The following is a 19934-nucleotide window of genomic DNA, read 5'->3' on the forward strand; positions in this document are numbered from 1 at the left end:
GGGCTGGTGCCTGGGAGGAGATATAAGCCCAGGGAAAGGCTCAGTGGCAGGCTACCCAGGGGGACTGCAGCTGTGTCTCTACTGGCTGCAGGAGGCCTCAAAGGCAAGACGACCCAGGGAAGGGTCAGTGTGGGGATCGGTGTTGGGCGAATCGGGATTGCACTAAGTACTGTAAATAAAGAGAGACGGGTGAAAGACCAGAGAGAGGCATTGGGACCCTTTTCTTTGACCAGCCTAAGCACAGAGCACAAGAGGGAGGGGACCTGTGCAGACTCTGTGACAGTGTGTTTCTGTAAACATGCAGTTTAAACAGTTAAGGAATATTAACTTAAATGGTGTTGATCATTAGGCTGAAGACATAAATACAAGTGTGTAGGGAGGCGGGGGGAGAAACAGAAGAAACAGATACCAGCGTGCCTTTATTCTCTGGCGTGCAAAGGACATGAAAGCTCTTTATAAAAAATGGATGAACACCATCTGCCATTGAGGGAGCAACCAGCAGGTCTAGATAAGGGTAAGATGTGCTACGATAGTCACAGTGAATTGCAGGATGACTACAACCCTCCTCTAATGTCAGATGAAAATGGGATTATTATTTTTACATTAGGACCAGGGAACAACTCCTCTAAACTCTAGGCTAGTTCCACAATGCTAGAAAATGCATAAGCCCCATCAAGAGATTTAAGTCTAACTTTTCTACCCCTATGATCGTAGCTCATGAGCACTTCTGGCTGTTCAGCTTGGCTAGCCCTAGCTTTGTTCATATAATCCACCAATTCAAGTATGGATGATTAATAGCCTCATTGTAGGAAGAAATGCCCTTTCTTAGCCCCCAAAGGTGATTTCAAAAGGCTTGTTTGGTGATGCTGTTTCAGATTGCATTTCCTCTAACCCCACCTGCCAGACCCCTGGTAGATAGTTAAAACTGTATAAATTCAAACTAGGGTTTTGTGGAAAAATCCCAAACTGGCATCACTGGGTTGATGTAAAAGTCACCACAGCTCTTTTCTTTTCTCCTTGTACATCTAGAAGGTCGGAGAGGTGAGATGAGGTTTCCACCCACCTCTTAAATTTAGGGGGCTGACCCAACTATTTCACCAGAAACCCTTTTCCCTCCCCCTTCCCAACTAGAACTTTTTCAACCCTGTAAAATCTGTCTTGTTCAGGTTTAACTTTTTTGGTAATTCTTGAGACCGAAAATAATTGGTCTTGTCCTTGTAATCTTAAACCCCTATACAGGCCTCCGTCCCTTGATTAAGGCTTCATCCCCTATGAATATTTCATCAGTAAACATCTGTTGATAACCTTTTTCAATCCTTCTGGCTTTATATGGCCTCATGTGGCCTGTTTCTGAAAGGAGACCCAGACTGCTTTATTTTAAAAACTGTCTCCACAGTGCCTGCATCTGCATGATTAACCTCCCCAGGTCTAGTACTGATAATTCTGTGAATGCTTTGGCTGTAATGCTGTATAAGCTCCATTAACATCACTATATAGAGAGGAGAGGTGGGCTGTAAATATCCTCCCTTGTAAAGTTCTGTTAAATCATTCTGCCATCCCCATTTTTATATCATTATTACTAACCAAAGGATCAGTCGTATGCTGCTTTCACAAATTGTTTATAAGTTCTTTCCCTGGCTCAGGCTGTAGTTTTGGGAGAATGTGCCCATCATCAACAATAGTTTGAAAGGTCTTTAGAAACTTTACCACTTGTCTTGCTTTTTAAGCCTAAGGCCTAGGCATATTTAGGCAGAATGTCCATCACCCTTAAGATGGACTTAAAACCATTGTCAGTTGGAGACTTGCTGCATATCCACTTACTCTGCCTACCATTGTGTATCCACATCTGAAACAATAGTGTTCCCTTCTAAACACAGAATTTTTAAAAATCATTTCTGCCCTTAATGAAAGCAAAAGAATCTAAGGAAAATATTTAAATGACGTCCCTTTAACGTTGCTTTTTCTCAACTTTATTAGAATTGGATTTGAAATAACTGAGCAGTTGAAATTGTTCTAACGCAGAAAGAATGTCAATACACAGGCTGGCAACCAACATTTGGTGTCACTTAGTGTATTAGTGACAGGAGGTTTCTGATTTGTTTTGTTTTAAAACTATGTAGGAGCAACTGAAGGAAGGTGCCTCTAGCTTGTGGGGGAAAATAGATTTGAGTAAACTGTATAGTGACTAACGTTTGCAGCTGCTAAAAACATAAAAAGAAAATGAGGGACTTGTTCAGAGATAAGAGTTCAGCCATAATAAAAACACTCAAATATGCTTCTGAGAATGACAAACGATTTTGGAGGGGAAGAGGGGTAGGTAGAGAGAATTAAAAATAAATAAATCAATATTATTCTAGCTTAAACAGACGCTTCCAGAATTCCTGAATCTAGCTATGACAGCACTGGTAAAGAATTTCACACAGGATTATGAGCATTGGAAAGCATCTCATTCCCAATTCTACACTGTGGGGAGGAGGTTGTAACCCTCTGACTCTAAACTTGCTTAACCTCTAGTGGACTACAGGTGTGAAATGAGGTCCCTAAAGCCAGACCCACTTACCCACAGGTAAGTATTCAGCAGGAGTTTTATTCTGTACAGCATCTGCTGGATCACAGGTTACACCTCTGGAGTTACTTGATACTGTGAGTCCAGACCAGGTACGATACTCCATGAAAAACACAATTTGCAGGAGCAAAATCCACTTCAACATTTTCTTTAAAGAAAGATTTTGTTATGAGGGCCACTTCCTTCCTTCTGGTGTGGCCAGAGCAATGTTGATCAGTTACCACCATGGTATTCTAAAAAAAAAAAAAAAAAAATTAAAATCCCTGTCCCTTCCCATTTTTGGCTCTCTCTGCCTTTACTTTGGAGCAATAGCACTAGAGGGAATTTGGAGATCCTGCTGGAATGCCATGGGAAATGTTACACTAAAAAACACTCTATGAACAGAATAAAAGTAACTGTGTGATTGCTAAATTCTGCCCTCTGGATTATTGTTGTTGGTCCATCACTACAGCCAAGAGTTTTCTCAATTCCGCTGTTCTAAATTCCAAAAGATCTTGCCATTTTCTCCTAGGCATGCTGCCTTACTGGCCACCAGTTCCAAGGCAGCAGGGAAGGCTCTGTGCTCTGCTTCTTTTACTCTTTCTGACAAGGTCTCCTCTGTGTCTCCAATCTTCACAGGAACTGCCTCTTGAAAAATTATAGCTCCGGCATCAACTTCCTCCTGAAAAAAGAAAATCCAGAATACTGTAAACTGAAAGAGGGGGGAAAGAAAACGCCCAACAGTAGGACAGTTATTTGCTCTGGTTACCTTAGGTACCACTTATACATATTTCCTGTGACGTGAGGAGTGCAGAAAATACAGTTGGGTCATCTTGGTCTGCAGGGAATTGATGTGAGTCTGTTTCCAAGAATGGAAGCACGTAGGCCAGGGTGAATGCCATGAGAACACTTGTGACATTTCTGTGAGGTTGAGGAATAGCGTCCCACAGAAAGCAGTGAAAGCCATGGCACTTAAGCCATATAAAGCTGGACTAGACAAAATGTAGGTATATTTACAACAGAGAATTATCTTGCATTGACAAGGAGATGGATTAAGTGAGCCAAAAGATCTTTTCACCTCTAAATTATCTATTTCCCACATGATCAGTAATGTTCCCTGCTGTCTATGAATTCTCTTCACTTGTGGAAATGCCACAATGACATACTATGGAGGGACAGAACCACATCTATGTCTAGAAGAACCGAACTCCTTGCCTCCTCACATGCCACAGTGCTGGCAAGAGTAAGAAAATGGATTTCTTAAGCAGCTATAGGAGTGGGAGGATGATTTCAAGCATTTAATGAGGGAGCTGCGTCCTGCTACTTTCAATCCTGATAAGTAAATGAGAGGAAAAAAAATCTTGCTTCTAAACTAATTTAATTGTGCACATGCGTTTTCCACAAATGGTGAGAAGTCAAGGCTCATCAACCCTATGGAGTTCATAACACATGTCTAAAATACCAGGGAGGGAGAGGTTAACTTTGTAAATAAATCTTTCAGTTTATTGTCAAGAGAGAACTGAGTCATTTTAACGGGGTCCAGCTGAGCAATGTTTTCTGTGGAAGCCAACTCCTCCAAAAGCCATAGACTCTCCTAGTATCATGCAGACCTACCACTGCTAGTTGAATGATTCAAAAATTTTGACAAAAGTGGTGTCAAAAGAGAAATATCAGCACCAGGAAATTAGGTGTCCAGGCCTTCTGAATTTCTTATAGGAGGTCAAGAGCTGGGCTTAAGACTGTTGCTGGGCCTAAGACTGCTCAAAGCAAGTCTTGACAACGTGGTGGCAATATTGCCAACTCCAAGCGTTAAAAGAAAAAAAAATGACTTACAAAATGAATACAGTTAGGGTTCTTTTCTTTGCCTGGTGGGGTGTGAGCCTTTAAGGTTACAGTCACTCCATAGTTTCAAGCTTTTCTCTGCAAGCATGAGAGCTGGAACAATTTTTTATTTTTAACGAAAGCTGAGATTCTCAGGCCTCCCTTGATTCCAGCAACTGGACTCTAAGAACACTATACAGGGTGAGGCTCATGATTAAAAACACAGGAGTTGGAAACATGGTAGTGGGTAAAGATGCTGCTGATCACCAAGGCATTGCTTGTGCTAGCGCTCCCATTGATATGACAACTGGTGGAGCAGCACTACTGTTACCAATGGTAGGAAGTGGCACGGAAAAAAAGCAAGTGTAGATAAAGCCCGAATTCTAGTATAGTATTTATTTCCAATTCCCGCACTGCACAACATTCTAAAGAATTCAGCTCACTGTACATTTCTACAAATGAAGAGGAAAAGACAGATCATTTTGACACAGGTATTATTCCAACCATGATCATTCACTGCACATTTTTCAAAGCTGCTCATTTCTGTTAGAAATGGCATACTTACAGCTACAAAGTGCACAGTACAGCCACTGATTCGGACTCCAGCTTGTAATACCAATTTATGGGCATTTGCTCCTTTAAAAGACGGTAGTAAAGATGGATGAATATTCAGTATTTTTCCTAGAAAAGAATAAATGAAATCATCATTATCTCTTAGCTCTCAGCCCTCGTTTCACAAGTTTAAACATCACGTAAATGCCTCATCGTTAACCAGAATGCAAAATGTTCATAATGCCATGACAAAGCAGCCCAAAACTCATCAGGAATCTACATTCTACCCCATCTATTTTCAGCTGATCAGGGTTGGGAACAATAAAACATTTGCACATATGTGTCAAGTATCAGAGGGGTAGCGTGTTAGTCTGGATCTGTTGCTGCACATATGTGGTACACTTCTCCCAAGAATCTCTGCCATGACTATCATTTGTTTATAGTTCCTTGTTCTTTGTGGTGGTGGTCTCTTCCCCGGTGTCATGGCTTGCTCTTCTTCTGACTAGACACACTCCTATTGCTCATAGTGCTTAATGCCCACTCAAGTTAGTGACTTAGAATATTGGCCCATGGTGGAATATTGGCCCATGGTGGTCACACAAGCTTCCATGAAAGTGGTGAGATTTCTTCCTAGGTTAGTCTCCTAACCACTAAGGGCTGTTCAGTCTTAACAGAAGAGAACTGCTGCCTACACAGGAGTATCCCTCTGCCCTTCCAAGAAGAAGAAACACACCACAGCTTTCCCCTTCTATTGAAAAAAGTCAGTATAATGCTCTTTTCCTGAGGGGTTCCTCCTAATGAACAGTCAGCAGGGTCCCCATTATAGTACTGAGCAGCACTAGGCCTCTCTCCTAGAGGTGACTGCATATGCTCTGTGAGCATTCTAGTCACTAGCTAGCCTCAGAATAGGGTTGAACGCTAATCACAGACATACTATTGCTACAGCTAAGCCATCAGGCCGTCTCCGCTCCTCAAAAAGGTCTTTCCTCCTCCTCCAAGTTATTATTTTGTCTGACAAACTGCACTGGAAATCCTGGGCCAGAATGAAGTGTATGGTGTAATGGCATTTCACAGCAGCTGAGGATCTGACACTCAATTCAGAAAAGACGGTTACTCACCGTAGTAACTGTTGTTCTTCGAGATGTGTTGCTCCTATCCATTCCAGTTAGGTGTGCGCGCCGCGCGTGCACAGCTCTTCGGAACATTTTTACCCTAGCAACTCCGGCGGGCCGGCTGGGCGCCCCCTGGAGTGGCGCCGCTATGGCGCCTGTTATATACCCCAGCCGGCCCGTCCGCTCCTCAGTTCCTTCTTGCCGGCTACTCCGACAGTGGGGAAGGAGGGCGGGTCTGGAATGGATAGGAGCAACACATCTCGAAGAACAGTTACTACGGTGAGTAACCATCTTTTCTTCTTCGAGTGATTGCTCCTATGCATTCCAGTTAGGTGATTCCCAAGCCTTACCTAGGCGGTGGGGTCGGAGTGAGACGTGGCAGAGTGTAAGACTGCGGAGCCGAAGGCTGCATCGTCTCTTGATTGCTGCACCAACGCGTAGTGGGAGGCGAAGGTGTGGACAGAAGACCAGGTGGCCGCTCTACAGATGTCCTGGACGGGGACATGGGCCAGGAAGGCGGCCGACGAGGCGTGCGCTCTCGTCGAGTGAGCAGTGAGGCGGCATGGTGGCACGCGAGCAAGCTCGTAGCATATCCGAATACATGCCGTTACCCAGGAGGAAATCCGCTGGGAGGAGACCAGCTCGCCCTTCATGCGGTCGGCGACTGCTACAAACAGCTGGGTCAAACGCCGGAAGGGCTTCGTCCGCTCGATGTAAAAGGCAAGGGCCCTGCGGACGTCCAGGGTGTGAAGCTGTTGCTCCCGAAGGGAGGCGTGCGGCTTCGGGAAGAAGACCGGGAGGAAGATCTCCTGGTTGAGGTGGAAGGCCGACACCACCTTAGGGAGGAAGGCCGGGTGTGGTCGAAGCTGCACCTTGTCTCCGTGGAAGACGGTGTATGGTGGACCAACTGTTAGAGCACGGAGCTCAGAGACTCGTCTCGCTGATGTAATTGCGACGATGAAGGCCGTCTTCCAGGAGAGGTAGAGCAGAGAGCACGTGGCTAGAGGCTCGAAGGGCGGTCCCATAAGCTTGGCCAGAATGAGGTTCAAATCCCAGGTCGGGGCAGGACGCCGCACCGGCGGGTACAAGTGGTCCAGGCCTTTAAGGAAGCGGGAAACCATCTGGTTGGAGAAGATGGACCGACCTTCCACGGATGGACGAAAGGCAGACACTGCTGCCAGGTGTACTCTCAAGGAGGAGACCGCAAGCCCTTGCTCCTTAAGGTACCAGAGGTAGTCCAGGATGGTAGGGACAGGGACTACAAAGGGATTGAGGCCTCGTTGGTCACACCAGAGTGCGAATCGCTTCCATTTCGCAAGGTAGGTGGAGCGAGTGGAAGGCTTTCTACTCTCCAGCAGGACTTGCTGTACTGCCGCCGAACAGTCCCTCTCTGCGTGGGTCAACCACGCAGGTACCAAGCTGTAAGTTGGAGGGACCGCAGGTTCGGATGGTGGAGTCTGCCGAAGTCCTGCGTGATGAGGTCCGGCCATAACGGAAGGGGGATGGGATCCCGAACGGAGAGCTCGAGCAGCAGGGAGTACCAGTGCTGCCTCGGCCAGGCCGGAGCTACGAGTATGACGTGGGCTTTGTCCCTCCGAAGCTTCTGTAGCACTCGGTGCACAAGCGGGAACGGAGGGAAGGCATAGAGGAGGTGATCCTTCCAGGAGTAAAGGAAGGCGTCCGACAGGGAGCCTGTCGAGTGACCTTGGAACGAGCAAAACAGGTGGCACTTCCTGTTCTCTTTGGAGGCAAATAGATCTATTTGGGGAAACCCCCACCTCCGGAAGATTGTATGCACGACATCTGGGCGGAGGGACCACTTGTGGGAGAGGAACGACCTGCTGAGATGGTCGGCCAGCGTGTTCTGCACTCCCGGAAGGACGCTTCCAGGTGAATCGAGTGGGTCACGCAGAAGTCCCACAGGAGCAGCGCTTCCTTGCAGAGGAGGGAGGAGCGGGCTCCGCCCTGCTTGTTCACGTAGAACATTGCTGTCGTGTTGTCCGTGAACACTGTCACGCAGCGGCCTTGCAGGCGGGTGCGGAAGGTGTGACACGCCAAACGGATCGCTTGCAGCTCGCGGATGTTGATGTGCAGAGTGAGCTCTTGGGGTGACCAAAGACCTTGGGTGTGAAGGTCGCCCAGGTGAGCCCCCCAGCCGAGCGCTGAGGCATCCGTGGTCAGAGTGGCGGACGGGCGAGGAGGGTGAAACGGGACTCCCGCACACACGACGTCTGGGTCTAGCCACCAGCTGAGGGACTCGATGCGGGCGGTACACCGACGCTAGCCAGGACTGGAACGGGCGAAGGTGGAGCCGCGCGTACGCGGTGACATACGTACAGGATGCCATGTGGCCCAGGAGGCGGAGGCAGGATCGCACCGTCGTGGTAGGAAAGGTGACGAGGTCTCGAATGAGGGAGACCAGTATCTGGTGCCGAGATCGCGGTAGGCAGGCCCTGGCCAACTTGGAGTCGAGAACCGCTCCAATGAACTCCACCCGCTGCGACGGAATTAAGGAGGACTTCTCGGCATTGATGAGAAGACCGAGCCGTTGAAAAAGAGACAGGATTTCTGACATCTGGTCCATTACCAGCTGCCGAGACGTTCCGCGAACCAGCCAGTCGTCGAGATACGGGTAGACGTGTATCTGACGACGGCGGAGGGCTGCGGCAACCACTGCCATGCACTTGGTAAACACCCTCGGTGCGGTGGATAGGCCGAATGGTAACACTGCGAACTGGTAGTGTGCGTTGTTGACCACGAAGCGTAGGTAGCGTCGATGAGGAGGGTAGATCGCGACATGGAAGTACGCGTCCTTCATGTCGAGGGCGGCAAACCAGTCTCCTGGATCCAGAGAGGGAATGATGGTCCCCAGGGTGACCATGCGAAACTTGGGCTTGAGCAGATACTTGTTCAGCTCTCGAAGGTCCAGGATAGGACGTAGCCCTCCTTTCGCTTTGGGGATGAGAAAATATCGGGAATAGAATCCCCTGCCCCGCCTGTCTTGAGGCACTGCCTCTATGGCACCCACGCTCAACAGAGTCTGGACCTCTTGTAAGAGGAGTTGCTCGTGAGAGGGGTCCCTGAAGAGGGACAGGGAGGGTGGGTGGGAGGGGGGGGGGGGCGAAACAAACTGAAGGCGGTATCCCGACTGGACTGTTTGAAGCACCCAGTTGTCCGTTGTTATTTGGGACCACGCCGAAAAGAAAAGGGAAAGGCGGTTGTAAAACAAAAGGGTAGGATCCGGTAGGGAGAGTGATGGGCCGTCCTCGGGCGTCCCATCAAAAGGCCTGTTTGGACCCTGGAGGGGCCTTGGAAGGGGCCTGGGCCTGGTTGCGTCTGTTGCCGGATGGTCGACGGCGATTTTGGCCAGGCCGCCTGCTGTTGTAGGGACGGTACCGTGGCTGAGTGAAAGGCTGGGAAGGTTGCTGCCTGAAGGACCTGCGCTGTGTTGCCGGTGTATGCATCCCGAGAGTGCGGATGGCTATGCGACCGTCCTTCAGGGTCTGGATCCGGGAATCAGTTTTTTCCGAGAACAGACCCTGAGTATCAAAAGGCAGGTCCTGCAGCGTGTACTGCACCTCCGGTGGTAGGGTGGAGGACTGCAGCCAGGAGATGCGCCTCATAGTCACTCCTGAGGCCAGGGTCCTTGCTCCCGAGTCCGCGGAGTCAAGAGCGGCCTGGATGGAGGACCTGGAAGATTTTTTCCCTTCGTCCAACAGCGCCGAAAACTCCTGGCGAGAGGCTGTTGGGAGCAGTTCTGTAAACTTCGCCAGGGACACCATGATGTCATAGGCGTACCTGGCGAGGAGAGCCATCTGATTGGCGATCCGAAGTTGCAGACCGCCAGCAGAGTAGACCTCGCGGCCCAACAGATCCATCCGCCTCGCCTCCTTAGACTTCGGCGCTGGGGCGGGCTGACCATGCCTCTCCCTGTCGTTGACCGACTGTACGACCAACGAGTCTGGGGCCGGGTGAGTATACAGATACTCATATCCCGTGGGGGGGACGGAGTACTTTCGCTCGACCCCGCGGGCAGTAGGAGGGACGGACGCCGGTGACTGCCAGATTGTCGTGGCGTTCTTTTGGATCGTACGGATGAACGGTAAGGCCACCCGTACTGGAGCCTCTGCTCCAATGACGTTTGTCACTGGGTCCTCGTCCTCCTGGACCTCTGCCACGGGGAGATCGATGGCCTTTGCCACGCGGCGGAGCAGGTCTTGGTGGGCCCTCAAGTCTATTGGTGGAGGATCTGTGGCAGATGCTCCGGCCACCGCCTCGTCAGGTGACGACGACGAGGATAAGCCCTGGACTACAGCCTCCGTAGATGGATCTTCCAACGGTTGGTCGGCTGGCTCGGGCTGAGGATGCCTCTGGGGGTCAGGCGGTATCGAAACCGAAGCCGGTGGCGAAGGGGGCGGTCGACTTATGGTGGTCTCTGGTACCCTGCGCTCGGAGGCAGGGGCCCTTGGAGGGAAAGGCACCCCCTGAGTCTCGTATTGGGCCCAGGGGACCCAGAAGCCCCACTGCTGTGCACTTTGAGGTTGACCATGCGGAGCAGGGGGAAGGTGCCTGTTGCTGCCTGCCCCGGAAGCGACCGACGCGGGGCGAGATGGCCATGGGGGTGCAGAGGCGCTGATGGACTGCGCCGTCGAAAGCGGCAGCCTGTCCCCGGACGGTGCCGAGGATCGGTGCCGGTCATCACGGTACCGGGATGGTGACCGAGACCAACGTCCACTGCGGTGCCGGGAGCTCGACCAGTGCCGGGAGCTCGACCGGGATCTGGACCGGCGGTGCCGGGAGCGGCTGCGAGAGTCACGGTGCCGGGATCGGTACCGGGAAGCGGACCTCCGTCGGTGCCGACGCGAAGGCGATCGGGACCTGGAGCGACGCCGGGAGTGCGACCGGTACCGCGATGTTGAACGGTACCGGGACTGCGACCGGCGTCGAGACGGCGACCGGTACCGCAATGGTGAGCGGTGCCGGGATCTTGAGCGGCGAGACGGTGACCTTCGTCGGGACCGGGAACGAGATCGGGACCGGGAGCGCCGTCTGTGCCGTCCGTCCGGAGAAGGGGGTTGAATCATCGCCGGCTTTCCCGCCGATACAACAGCCTGCACCGGCGGTGCCGGGGGCCGGAGGCTCGGTGCCTCTGTGAGCTCTATGAGCTCCCGCGCCGTTGAGAAAGTCTCAGGCGTGGATGGCAGCTGCAGCTCAACCGCGGTCGGCGCCGGGGAGCATGGCGGTGCCGGACTCGACGGCCCTTGCGGTGCCGGAGGCAACGGCACGGTGCACGTCCTGTGCACGGCCACAGCCGGTACCGTAGCTGGTGGTATTGGCTGGGCTTCTTGACCCTGAGTGTGGGTCTTTGCGGCTGCCTTCGCCGGCTTACGCTTCCTGGATGGCGATAGGGAGTGGTGCCGGGTCGCCGGTGCCGCTGGCTGAGGTCGAGGAGCCTCGGTGCCGGAGCGGCTCGGGGCCGCCGGTGCGCTACGCACTGATGACGCCCTCGGTGCCGACGCGATCGGTGCCGGGGGCTGGAGCGATGCCTCCATCAGGAGCTGCTTCAGTCGAATGTCCCGCTCCTTACGCGTCTGGGGCTTAAATGCCGAACAGATAGGGCACTTATCTGTCCTGTGACTCTCTCCGAGGCAACGGAGACAGGAGTCGTGCGGGTCCCCGACCGGCATATGCCGCTGGCAAGATGCGCAGGGCTTAAAGCCCGGTGCCTTGGGCATGAGCCCGCACCGGTAGAGGAAAAGGGGGAAAAAAAACCCTTATCCTTATCCTAAAACTATCTAACTAACTGAATGAACTATCTACACTAAGTAATGAAAGAACTATGTACAGAAAAAGTAGCGAGAGCTAGGGTTGTGGAGGACAGAGAGCACTCCACAGTTCCAACTGGCCGTCACGGGCGGTAAGAAGGAACTGAGGAGCGGACGGGCCGGCTGGGGTATATAACAGGCGCCATAGCGGCGCCACTCCAGGGGGCGCCCAGCCGGCCCGCCGGAGTTGCTAGGGTAAAAATGTTCCGGAGAGCCGTGCACGCGCAGCGCGCACACCTAACTGGAATGCATAGGAGCAATCACTCGAAGAAGAACAAAAATTCCTTTTCAGGTAACAGGCAGACAATAACACGTGCCTCACATTAGGGTAACTTGTACACAAATGTCACTCCATGCCTCATGTGTCAGTTGCATGCCGTCAGTATTCACCAACCGCTTAACTGCACTGCGCTGAAACACCTGTCTGACTAATGTGAGGGGCAGCAGGGTCCTGTTCCGGGGAGGGGGAAATGTACGGCAATGGGGAAAGTGGCACAAGTGAAGACAGACAGTGCAAGATGAGGGCCATGTCCTATGGAGTCCAGTGCACAATTTGGACGCACACAACAGTAACCGCTGCAGACAGTGACATTGGCAGCCTTCTGGGGATAGGTATAGCACAAATCCCAACAGGTCTTCAACACTATCTCCAGCCTATTTTGTTCAAATAAGGCTTTTCTTTGCCTTCAATATGCCAGGTCTTCTTCTAGTGATTGTTTCGTCCTTGGGCAAAAATGTACTGGGGACAATACTGTGACAGTGACACTTCAGCTGAGTTTGAGTTCCTTGTTACAGTATCCCCAAGAGCTGCAGTATAGGAGGCTGTTCTTCATGCATCCTTTTTGCTAAGATTCACCTTCAATACTGCAGGGCCAGAGAGGAACCAGGTCATGACCAAGACGTGGGGACTCTGACCTAGTGGTCAGAGCAGGAGTTGGCCCAGTTCAGATACCAGGAGGTCAGAGTCTGAGACAGGCCAGAGGGTAAACTGGGTGACAGGGGAAAGGCAGGGGCAGGTTACCAGGAGATAACTGATAAAAGTCCTGAAAGCTTTTGCCTCTCTGTCCTGTTACTGCTACTTAAACATCACAAAACACTCATGGGAAGGGGAGAATTGAAACTCCTTGTGCAAAAGGTTGTGAAGCTCTCTGGTTTGTCAGGGACTTCAGGTCTTGAACCTTGCTCCACAGGATTTTTAAGATCTAGGCAGGCCAGACCTGCCACCCAGTGACCTGCTAACAGCTGCTAGTACAGAAGTAAAACTGTAACAGGGAACTGCTTGGGCACCAGTCTCTAACCCAAGCATAGGAATGGGAAGTTGTCTATGCAACTGGGTTCTCTCTGTTCCAGACTGTTTCCCCTGCAATACCTGCTCCTATTGCCTGCTTCCTGAATCACTGGAAACTGAGTGCACCATTTCCTTGTGTAAGAATTTCCATACCAGATTTCTCTTATCCTCTCCTTTATAGAAGCAGGTTACACACAATGCCTCCATCAGAAGGAAGTGGCAAGAAGTTCCAATGCAAATGATAAAGAGAAGGGAAAGATACTGGCTCCCTTCACCCTTCTCGTTTATTTCTCTACAGGAGGAAAGTAATCTGGCCTCCTTGCAATTTGGGATTAAGGTGGCCCCCTCCTCCATAATAGCAGGGTTTAAAAGGGTCTGGCAGGGGGATTAGGAACCAATTTTGCTTTCTCACAGCAGGCTGAAGAGCTCCCTACTCACCAGCCCCTAAGACTGACACAAGGGGTGACCTTTCATCGTATTAACAAGGTTCTGCGCTTGGTGCGATGGCTCGTTTCTGGATGCCCTAAAAGGTCCCTTGGATTGAATCTTGTTCATATGCTCTGGGTCGCTCCAATGGCTTTGTTTGGGGTTAGGAAGGAATGTCCCTCCCTGGCCCCACAAAGCCAGTAGCTGAGGTGGTGGAGGGTTTTTTTTATTTTGTCTTCTCTCCCCTTTTTCTGTAGCAACTGAAGCTAAAGGTGAAAGCTAATGCACCCGAGAGCGGTGGGAGCATGTAGGATAAAGACAGCCTGATGGGAATTTCAGCTTAAGAGCAGTAGGTGGGTAGGTGACCTATTTGAGAGGTTCATTTTTATAACACAAAAAGGCGACATATAACCCATCATAGTATAGATCACTTGTAATGGCCTCCTGTCCTGAAACTTGGGCACGGGTTTGGGAACAGGGAAGGCTAAGGAAAGGGATCTATAGCACAGAGCCGGGGAAGACATTACTACCTTGTGCAGATATTGTATTAGGCAGCCCATGAATAAGCATGTTTCCACCCACTCTTGGCTTGGTTGGGGATTTCCGACCATATCACGTTAAAATCCTAGGCACACGGTGGGTACTCTCAGGCCTTACACTTATTTAGGACCAGAGGGAGTACTAAATGACATTGCAGCTTGAACTATTTCTATAAATGCTACAGCCTCAGCCTTTGAACAAACTATCAGCATGTCATAGCTTATTCCTGCATCATCCCAATCGTCATCACCAATGATGGGATCAGCAACTGGTTGGTTGGCTGGCTGGCTGGCTAATGATATGCAACTGGTGTGTCATTCAATTGCTTTAAGTTTCTAACTCCCCGTGCAACCAAAGCAGGTGCTTTAGTTGCAGTTTTGGGGAGAGGGAAGGTTTCTGTTCCAACCACAGGCGACAGGTATCGTAGGCTGGGGGAGGCTGTGCCTCCCCAAACTGCCTGGTGTGGCCCTGGCCATGCTCCGCCCCCAGACTCCCTTCTGCAGTTCCCGGCGCTCTGCCCTGGCCCAGGCTGACTGGGGCTGGCTGGCCTGCCTCCCGCAGGGACTCAGGGTGGCTGGCGCTGGGCCTGCGCTGCCTGCCCGGTGCTCAGACCGCGCCACCCAGCGCACTAGTTCTGGGGGTGCTGCACCTGTGCCACCCAGTGCAGGGGAGCGGAGGGGGAGAGGGAGGGGCAGGGCATCTGGCACAATGGGCGGAGCCAGGCGCTATCCTCCCCCAATGGCTGGGTCACTGGCCGCCCATAGTTCCAACCTTCAGCAGTTATGTACCTTCTTAAAAAATCCAGAGTATAGCTGATAAAAAGGCTTTACTATTTAAAGTGGTCAATCATCTATGGACACTTGCCTTGTTTTCTCTACATGTTTGCCAGACTAAATACAGTGCTTAACTGCAACTGCAAAATGTCTTTTGTCTTGTTTAGAAGTATATATTAAAATAGCGTATTTACCATCCCACTTTTTGACAAAGGGACCAGACAAAATCCGCATAAATCCTGCAAGACAGATCAGTTCAACTGAGAATTCTTCAAGGACTTTATCAACCGCATTATCAAATTCTGTGCGACTTCCATACAATTTATGGTCAATTACCTACAATATCCAAAAAAGGGGAAACACAGACACGAATGTGGATTAATTGACTCTTTCATATAATAAGAACATGCTGAAACACTGTGCTGTAATCAAACAAAAATCTAAAACTCTAGATATGACCAAAGAAGGGTGTCCAGCTATTACAAGGATGGGCACTTCAGAAATGCACGTAAGTAATAGTAGATCAAATCCTGTAGTTTTCAACTCAGACTATAGTCAGCCAAACTCGTGTTGAAAGCAGTGGGAGCTTTGCCTGCTTAAACTCAGTTTAAGACTATAGGATTTGGACCATTAACAATTAATTATTAATAATAACCTGAAAAATATAACAAGCACCCTAACTCTTAGACTGGCTTAACCAGCTTCAGTGCATATGAAGCCTTAAAACAATCTACAGGGTTTAAACCCAGCCAAACCTTAGATCAGTTTAAATTGCAAACGAGATTCTCCCCTCCCCCCACCCATTAAAAAATGTAACATAGGGCCCCACAAAAGGCCAGAGGGCTAATTATAGGCATGTTAAGAAGGAACAGCTAGGTAAGGCTGAGGATTGCTCCAGTTAAAGTTTTCTCTGCTAAGGACACACATGCCATATTTAAATGTGAATAATTTTAAAATTAAACTACCAAAACTATTTTCTTAAAATAGCCATAGCTTTAAAATAATGAGGCCTGTTAAATGCCAATGAAATTTACAAAAAACAATTGGGTTTAAAGTCAGCATGTTAGGTTTGAAAAGTTTATGCTAAATTGGCTGTGCAGCTGTTCAATGCATTGGCAGTGTGGATAGGGCTGGATTGGCTTCTATTACTGGCTTTGCTACTGACCTATTGTGTAACCCTTGGCAAGTCACTTCACCTCTGCGTGGCTCTGATTCCCTTCCCACTCTGTCTTGTCCATTTAGATTGTGAGCTCTTCAGGACAGACACTGTCTCTTAGGGTGAGATCCACAAAACACCCGCTGATCCCTGTAGGCCTCTAAACTCACTCAGCACTTTTCACTCAGCATGTTTTTCAGGTAAAAAAAGTTCCCTGGGTGTCTCAGGTTCTGGGCAGGCGCACTGCCGCCTCCCTCTAGGCATCCGGACACCTATCTCCTGTTCAAGCCCCAGAGTGATTCACGAATGAGAAGAAGAAAAGTGACTGAATGCCTAAGTCACAAGCAGGGTCCAATGCTGTAGGCAACCTCTGAGCATGCCTACTAGACCAAGTGTGATTCAAAATCTGGCATGAGGAAGCAGTGGTGATGCCTTGCACCTGATAACTTTTAGCTCAGTAGTTAGAGCACTTGCCCAGGATGTGGGAGGCCCAGGTTCAATTCCCCCCTCTCAAAGGAGGGGAGGGGGGGAAAAGGATTTGAACACAGGACTCCCACTTCTCAAGAAAGTGCTGTAACCCCTGAGCTACAGGATGTTCTGTTGTGAGGCTCTCTCCACCTCTCCTGGTGAAGCTGTTCCACTGTAGATCAATAATTAAAGTGATTGGAACACAAGGACTGGACCCCAGATCTCCCTCCCTCCCTCCCCGGTGAATGTCCTAGTCCCTGGACTCCAGAATCATTCCCACTCTCAATCTGGCCCCAGGACTGTTCTACTATAGATAAAATATATCTGTTCCAGTGGTTAGGGCACCCATCAGGGAAGTGGGAGACTCACTCAGGGCCCAGCACCCCTGCTCCAATCACTCTTGCATTGTTTATCCAACGGGGAACACCTTCCACTGGGAAGGTAGAGAGGCCTGCATCTGAAGATCCCATAGCTCAGTGGTTAGAACACTCTTCTGAGAGGTGGAAGTCCCCCCTTCAAATCCTCGCTCCCCCTTTGCCAGAGAGGTGGGGATTGAACGTAGGGTCCCCACATCCCAGGTAGAGTGGTCTAACGACTGGGCTAAAAGCTATAAGGTGGGCACTGCGACTTCCTTCCCTTCCCCCCATTTCACAGGGACTGAGTCAAGTGCCTAAGTCATTCCTGCAAGAAATCCCGTAGGCGCCTAAGGTACCTGCCTCTACGTGGCTGGTTCTCATTTGTGGATCTCTAAGCAGACCTTGATGCCTCCCTGCAGCCTGGACTTAGGTGCCTATCTCCAAGAGAGGGGAGGGGTTTAGCTCTTGTCAGCATCTCCCACTGGCTAGCTTAGGCAGATCCCCACCTAATGTGCTGGCTTTTGCAGATTGTGTTCTGAGGTGCCTCTCTCTCCCCATGCATTGGATAGGGAGCCTCGGTGCCTAAAAGACAGTTACCTTTTCTGTAACTCGTGTTCTTCGAGATGTGTTGTTCATGTCCATTCCATATTAGGAATGTGTGCTCGCCGCATGCACCGATGCTGGAAGTTTTTCCCTCAGCAGTATCCATAGGGGACCGGCTCTGGCGCCCTCTGGAGTGGTGCCCGCTTGGCGTGGTGTAAGGGGCACCGCCGGCTCTCCCCACCCTCAGTTCCTTCTTGCTGGAAACTCCGACAGTGGGGAAGGAGGGCAGGTCATGGAATGGACATGAGCAACACATCTCGAAGAACATCAGTTATGGAAAAGTTAACTCTCTTTTCTTCAAGTGCTTGCTCATGTCCATTCCATATTAGGTGACTCCCAAGCAGTACCCCTGGAGGTGGGTAGAAGTTCACGGACGTGTTGATTGCAACACAACTTTGCCAAACCCAGCATCATCCCTGGCTTGCTAAGTGATGGCATAATGAGCAGTAAACTTGTGAACAGAGGACCATGTTGCGGCTCTACAGATGTCCTGGATAGGGATGTGCGCCAGGAAGGCCGCCGAAAACACCAATGCTCTCATCGAGTGGGCTCTGACAATTTGCAGCGGTGGAACCCCCGCCAGATCATAACAGGTTCTTATGCACAAGGTAATCCAATTGGAAATCCTCTGCGAAGACACCGGGTGACCCTTCCTCCTATCCACTGTAGCGATGAAGAGTTGAGTTGATTTATGGAAAGGCTTGGTATGTTCTAAGTAGAAATCCACGGCCCTCTGGACGTCCAGGGTGCGAAGATGCCTCTCTTCACTGGCCTTGTGCGGTTTGGGACAGAGCACTGGGAGGAAGATATCCTGGTTCATATGGAAGGTGGAGACCACCTTTGGCAGGAAGGCCAGGTAGGGCCGCAACTGAACCGTATCTTTGTAGAAGATTGTGTATGGAGGTTCTGAGGTCAAGTCTTTAATTTCAGAGACCCGTCTTGCCAACATCTCCACCACTAGGAATGCAACCTTCCACGACAGGTGGGAAAGGAAGCAGGAACCCAGTGGCTCAAAGGGCAGGCTGGTGAGCCTAGAGAGGACCAAGTTAAGATCCCACTGTGGGACAGGGGCCCGTACCTGCGGGAAGGGTCTCTCAGGCCCCCTCAGGAATGTGACCGTGATGTGTTGGGAAAACACCATCTGTCCTTGGATCGGTGGGTGAAAAGCAGAGATTGCCGTGAGATGCACTCTAATGGAAGAATGTGCCAGGCTCTGGTTCCTCAAATGGAGCAGGTAGTCCAGGATGTATGGAGGAATATGAGAGAAAGATGCCCTGTTTGGACGCCCAGTGGGAAAACCTAGTCCACTTAGCCAGGTAAGTCAGTCTAGTTGAGGGCTTCCCACTTCCCAGGAGGACCTGTTGGATTCCTTCCGAACAGGTCCGTTCCTCCAGGTTCAGCCATGCAGCATCCACGCCGAGAGGTGGAGGGACCTGAGGTGGGGGCGAAGGTGTCAACCGTGGTCCTCTGACTGCAGGTCTAGTCAGTTGGGCAGGGGCCTGGGAGGGGCCGCGGACAGGCTCACGAGCATGCTGAACCAGTGCTGGCGAGGCCACATCGGGGCGATCATGACGACCTGCATCTTGTCTCTCTTGATCTTTGCCAGGGCCCTGCTAATGAGCGGAATTGGAGGGAACGCGTACATCAGGCTCCATGACCACAACAGGAGGAAGGCGTCCGAGAGGGAGCCCTTGCTCAGACCTTGCAGAAATCAAAACCGGTGGCATTTTCTGTTCTGTCTGGTAGCAAAGAGGTCCATTTGGGGAGTTCACTACCTTTGGAAGATAATGTAGGCTACCTCTGGATGGAGCGACCACTCGTGGTGAGAGGAGAAGTCCCTACTGAGCTGGTCTGCCAGCGTGTTCTTGACGCTGGAAAGGTGACAAGCTTTCAGGGGGATTTTGTGGCTGATGCAGAAATCCCATAGATGGAGTGCCTCTTGGCAGAGAGCAGACAATCGCGCGCTCCCTTGCGTGCTGATGTAGAACATCGAGGCTGTGTTGTCCGTCAGGACTCGTAGCACCCTGCCCGACAGATGGAGCAAGAAGACTTTGCATGCCAACCAGACTGCTCGGAGCTCTTTGATGTTTATGTGCAACCGCGCTTCGTCTGGGGACCTCACGGAGGAGTGTGGAGGGTTGTCAAATGGAACCCCTTCCAGGACTGTCCTGCGGTCGGTCCACCATCGCAGTGAGATAAGTATCGCCTGGGGAATGGTAACATCTTCTCCAGGGGGTCTTGGGACTGGGAATACACCGTCACCAGCCATTGTCGCAGGGGCCACATCTGGAGCCTGGCATGGCGGACCACATAAGTGCATGCTTCCATGTGGCCCAGAAGGTGCAGACAGACCCTGGCTGTAGTCAGAGGGAACATGGAGACTTCCGCGATGAGGTTTGTCAATGTGTGGAACTTTTCCAGTGGCAGCAACGCCCTGGTGCAGGTCGAGTCGAGGACTGCTCCAATGAA

The 19934-nt window shown here is 50.8% G+C and overlaps 1 protein-coding gene across 3 annotated transcripts in view; it reads right to left on the reverse strand.

The window, feature by feature from the left end:
* Positions 1-406: 406 nt before the first annotated feature.
* GART (phosphoribosylglycinamide formyltransferase, phosphoribosylglycinamide synthetase, phosphoribosylaminoimidazole synthetase) overlaps positions 407-19934 on the reverse strand; it is a 70715-nt gene continuing 51187 nt past the window's right edge. For all 3 annotated transcript variants that reach the window (XM_045002371.1, XM_045002372.1, XM_045002373.1), the window contains 3 exons: positions 15077-15218; positions 4932-5047; positions 407-3227 (listed from right to left, as the gene is read on the reverse strand). In XM_045002371.1, the coding sequence (XP_044858306.1) occupies positions 3030-3227; positions 4932-5047; positions 15077-15218 (456 nt within the window). In that variant the 3' untranslated portion in view covers positions 407-3029. The remainder of the gene's footprint in view (positions 3228-4931; positions 5048-15076; positions 15219-19934) is intronic.

Source organism: Mauremys mutica, chromosome 1 (genome assembly GCF_020497125.1).
Source record: "Mauremys mutica isolate MM-2020 ecotype Southern chromosome 1, ASM2049712v1, whole genome shotgun sequence".
NCBI lineage: Eukaryota > Metazoa > Chordata > Testudines > Geoemydidae > Mauremys > Mauremys mutica.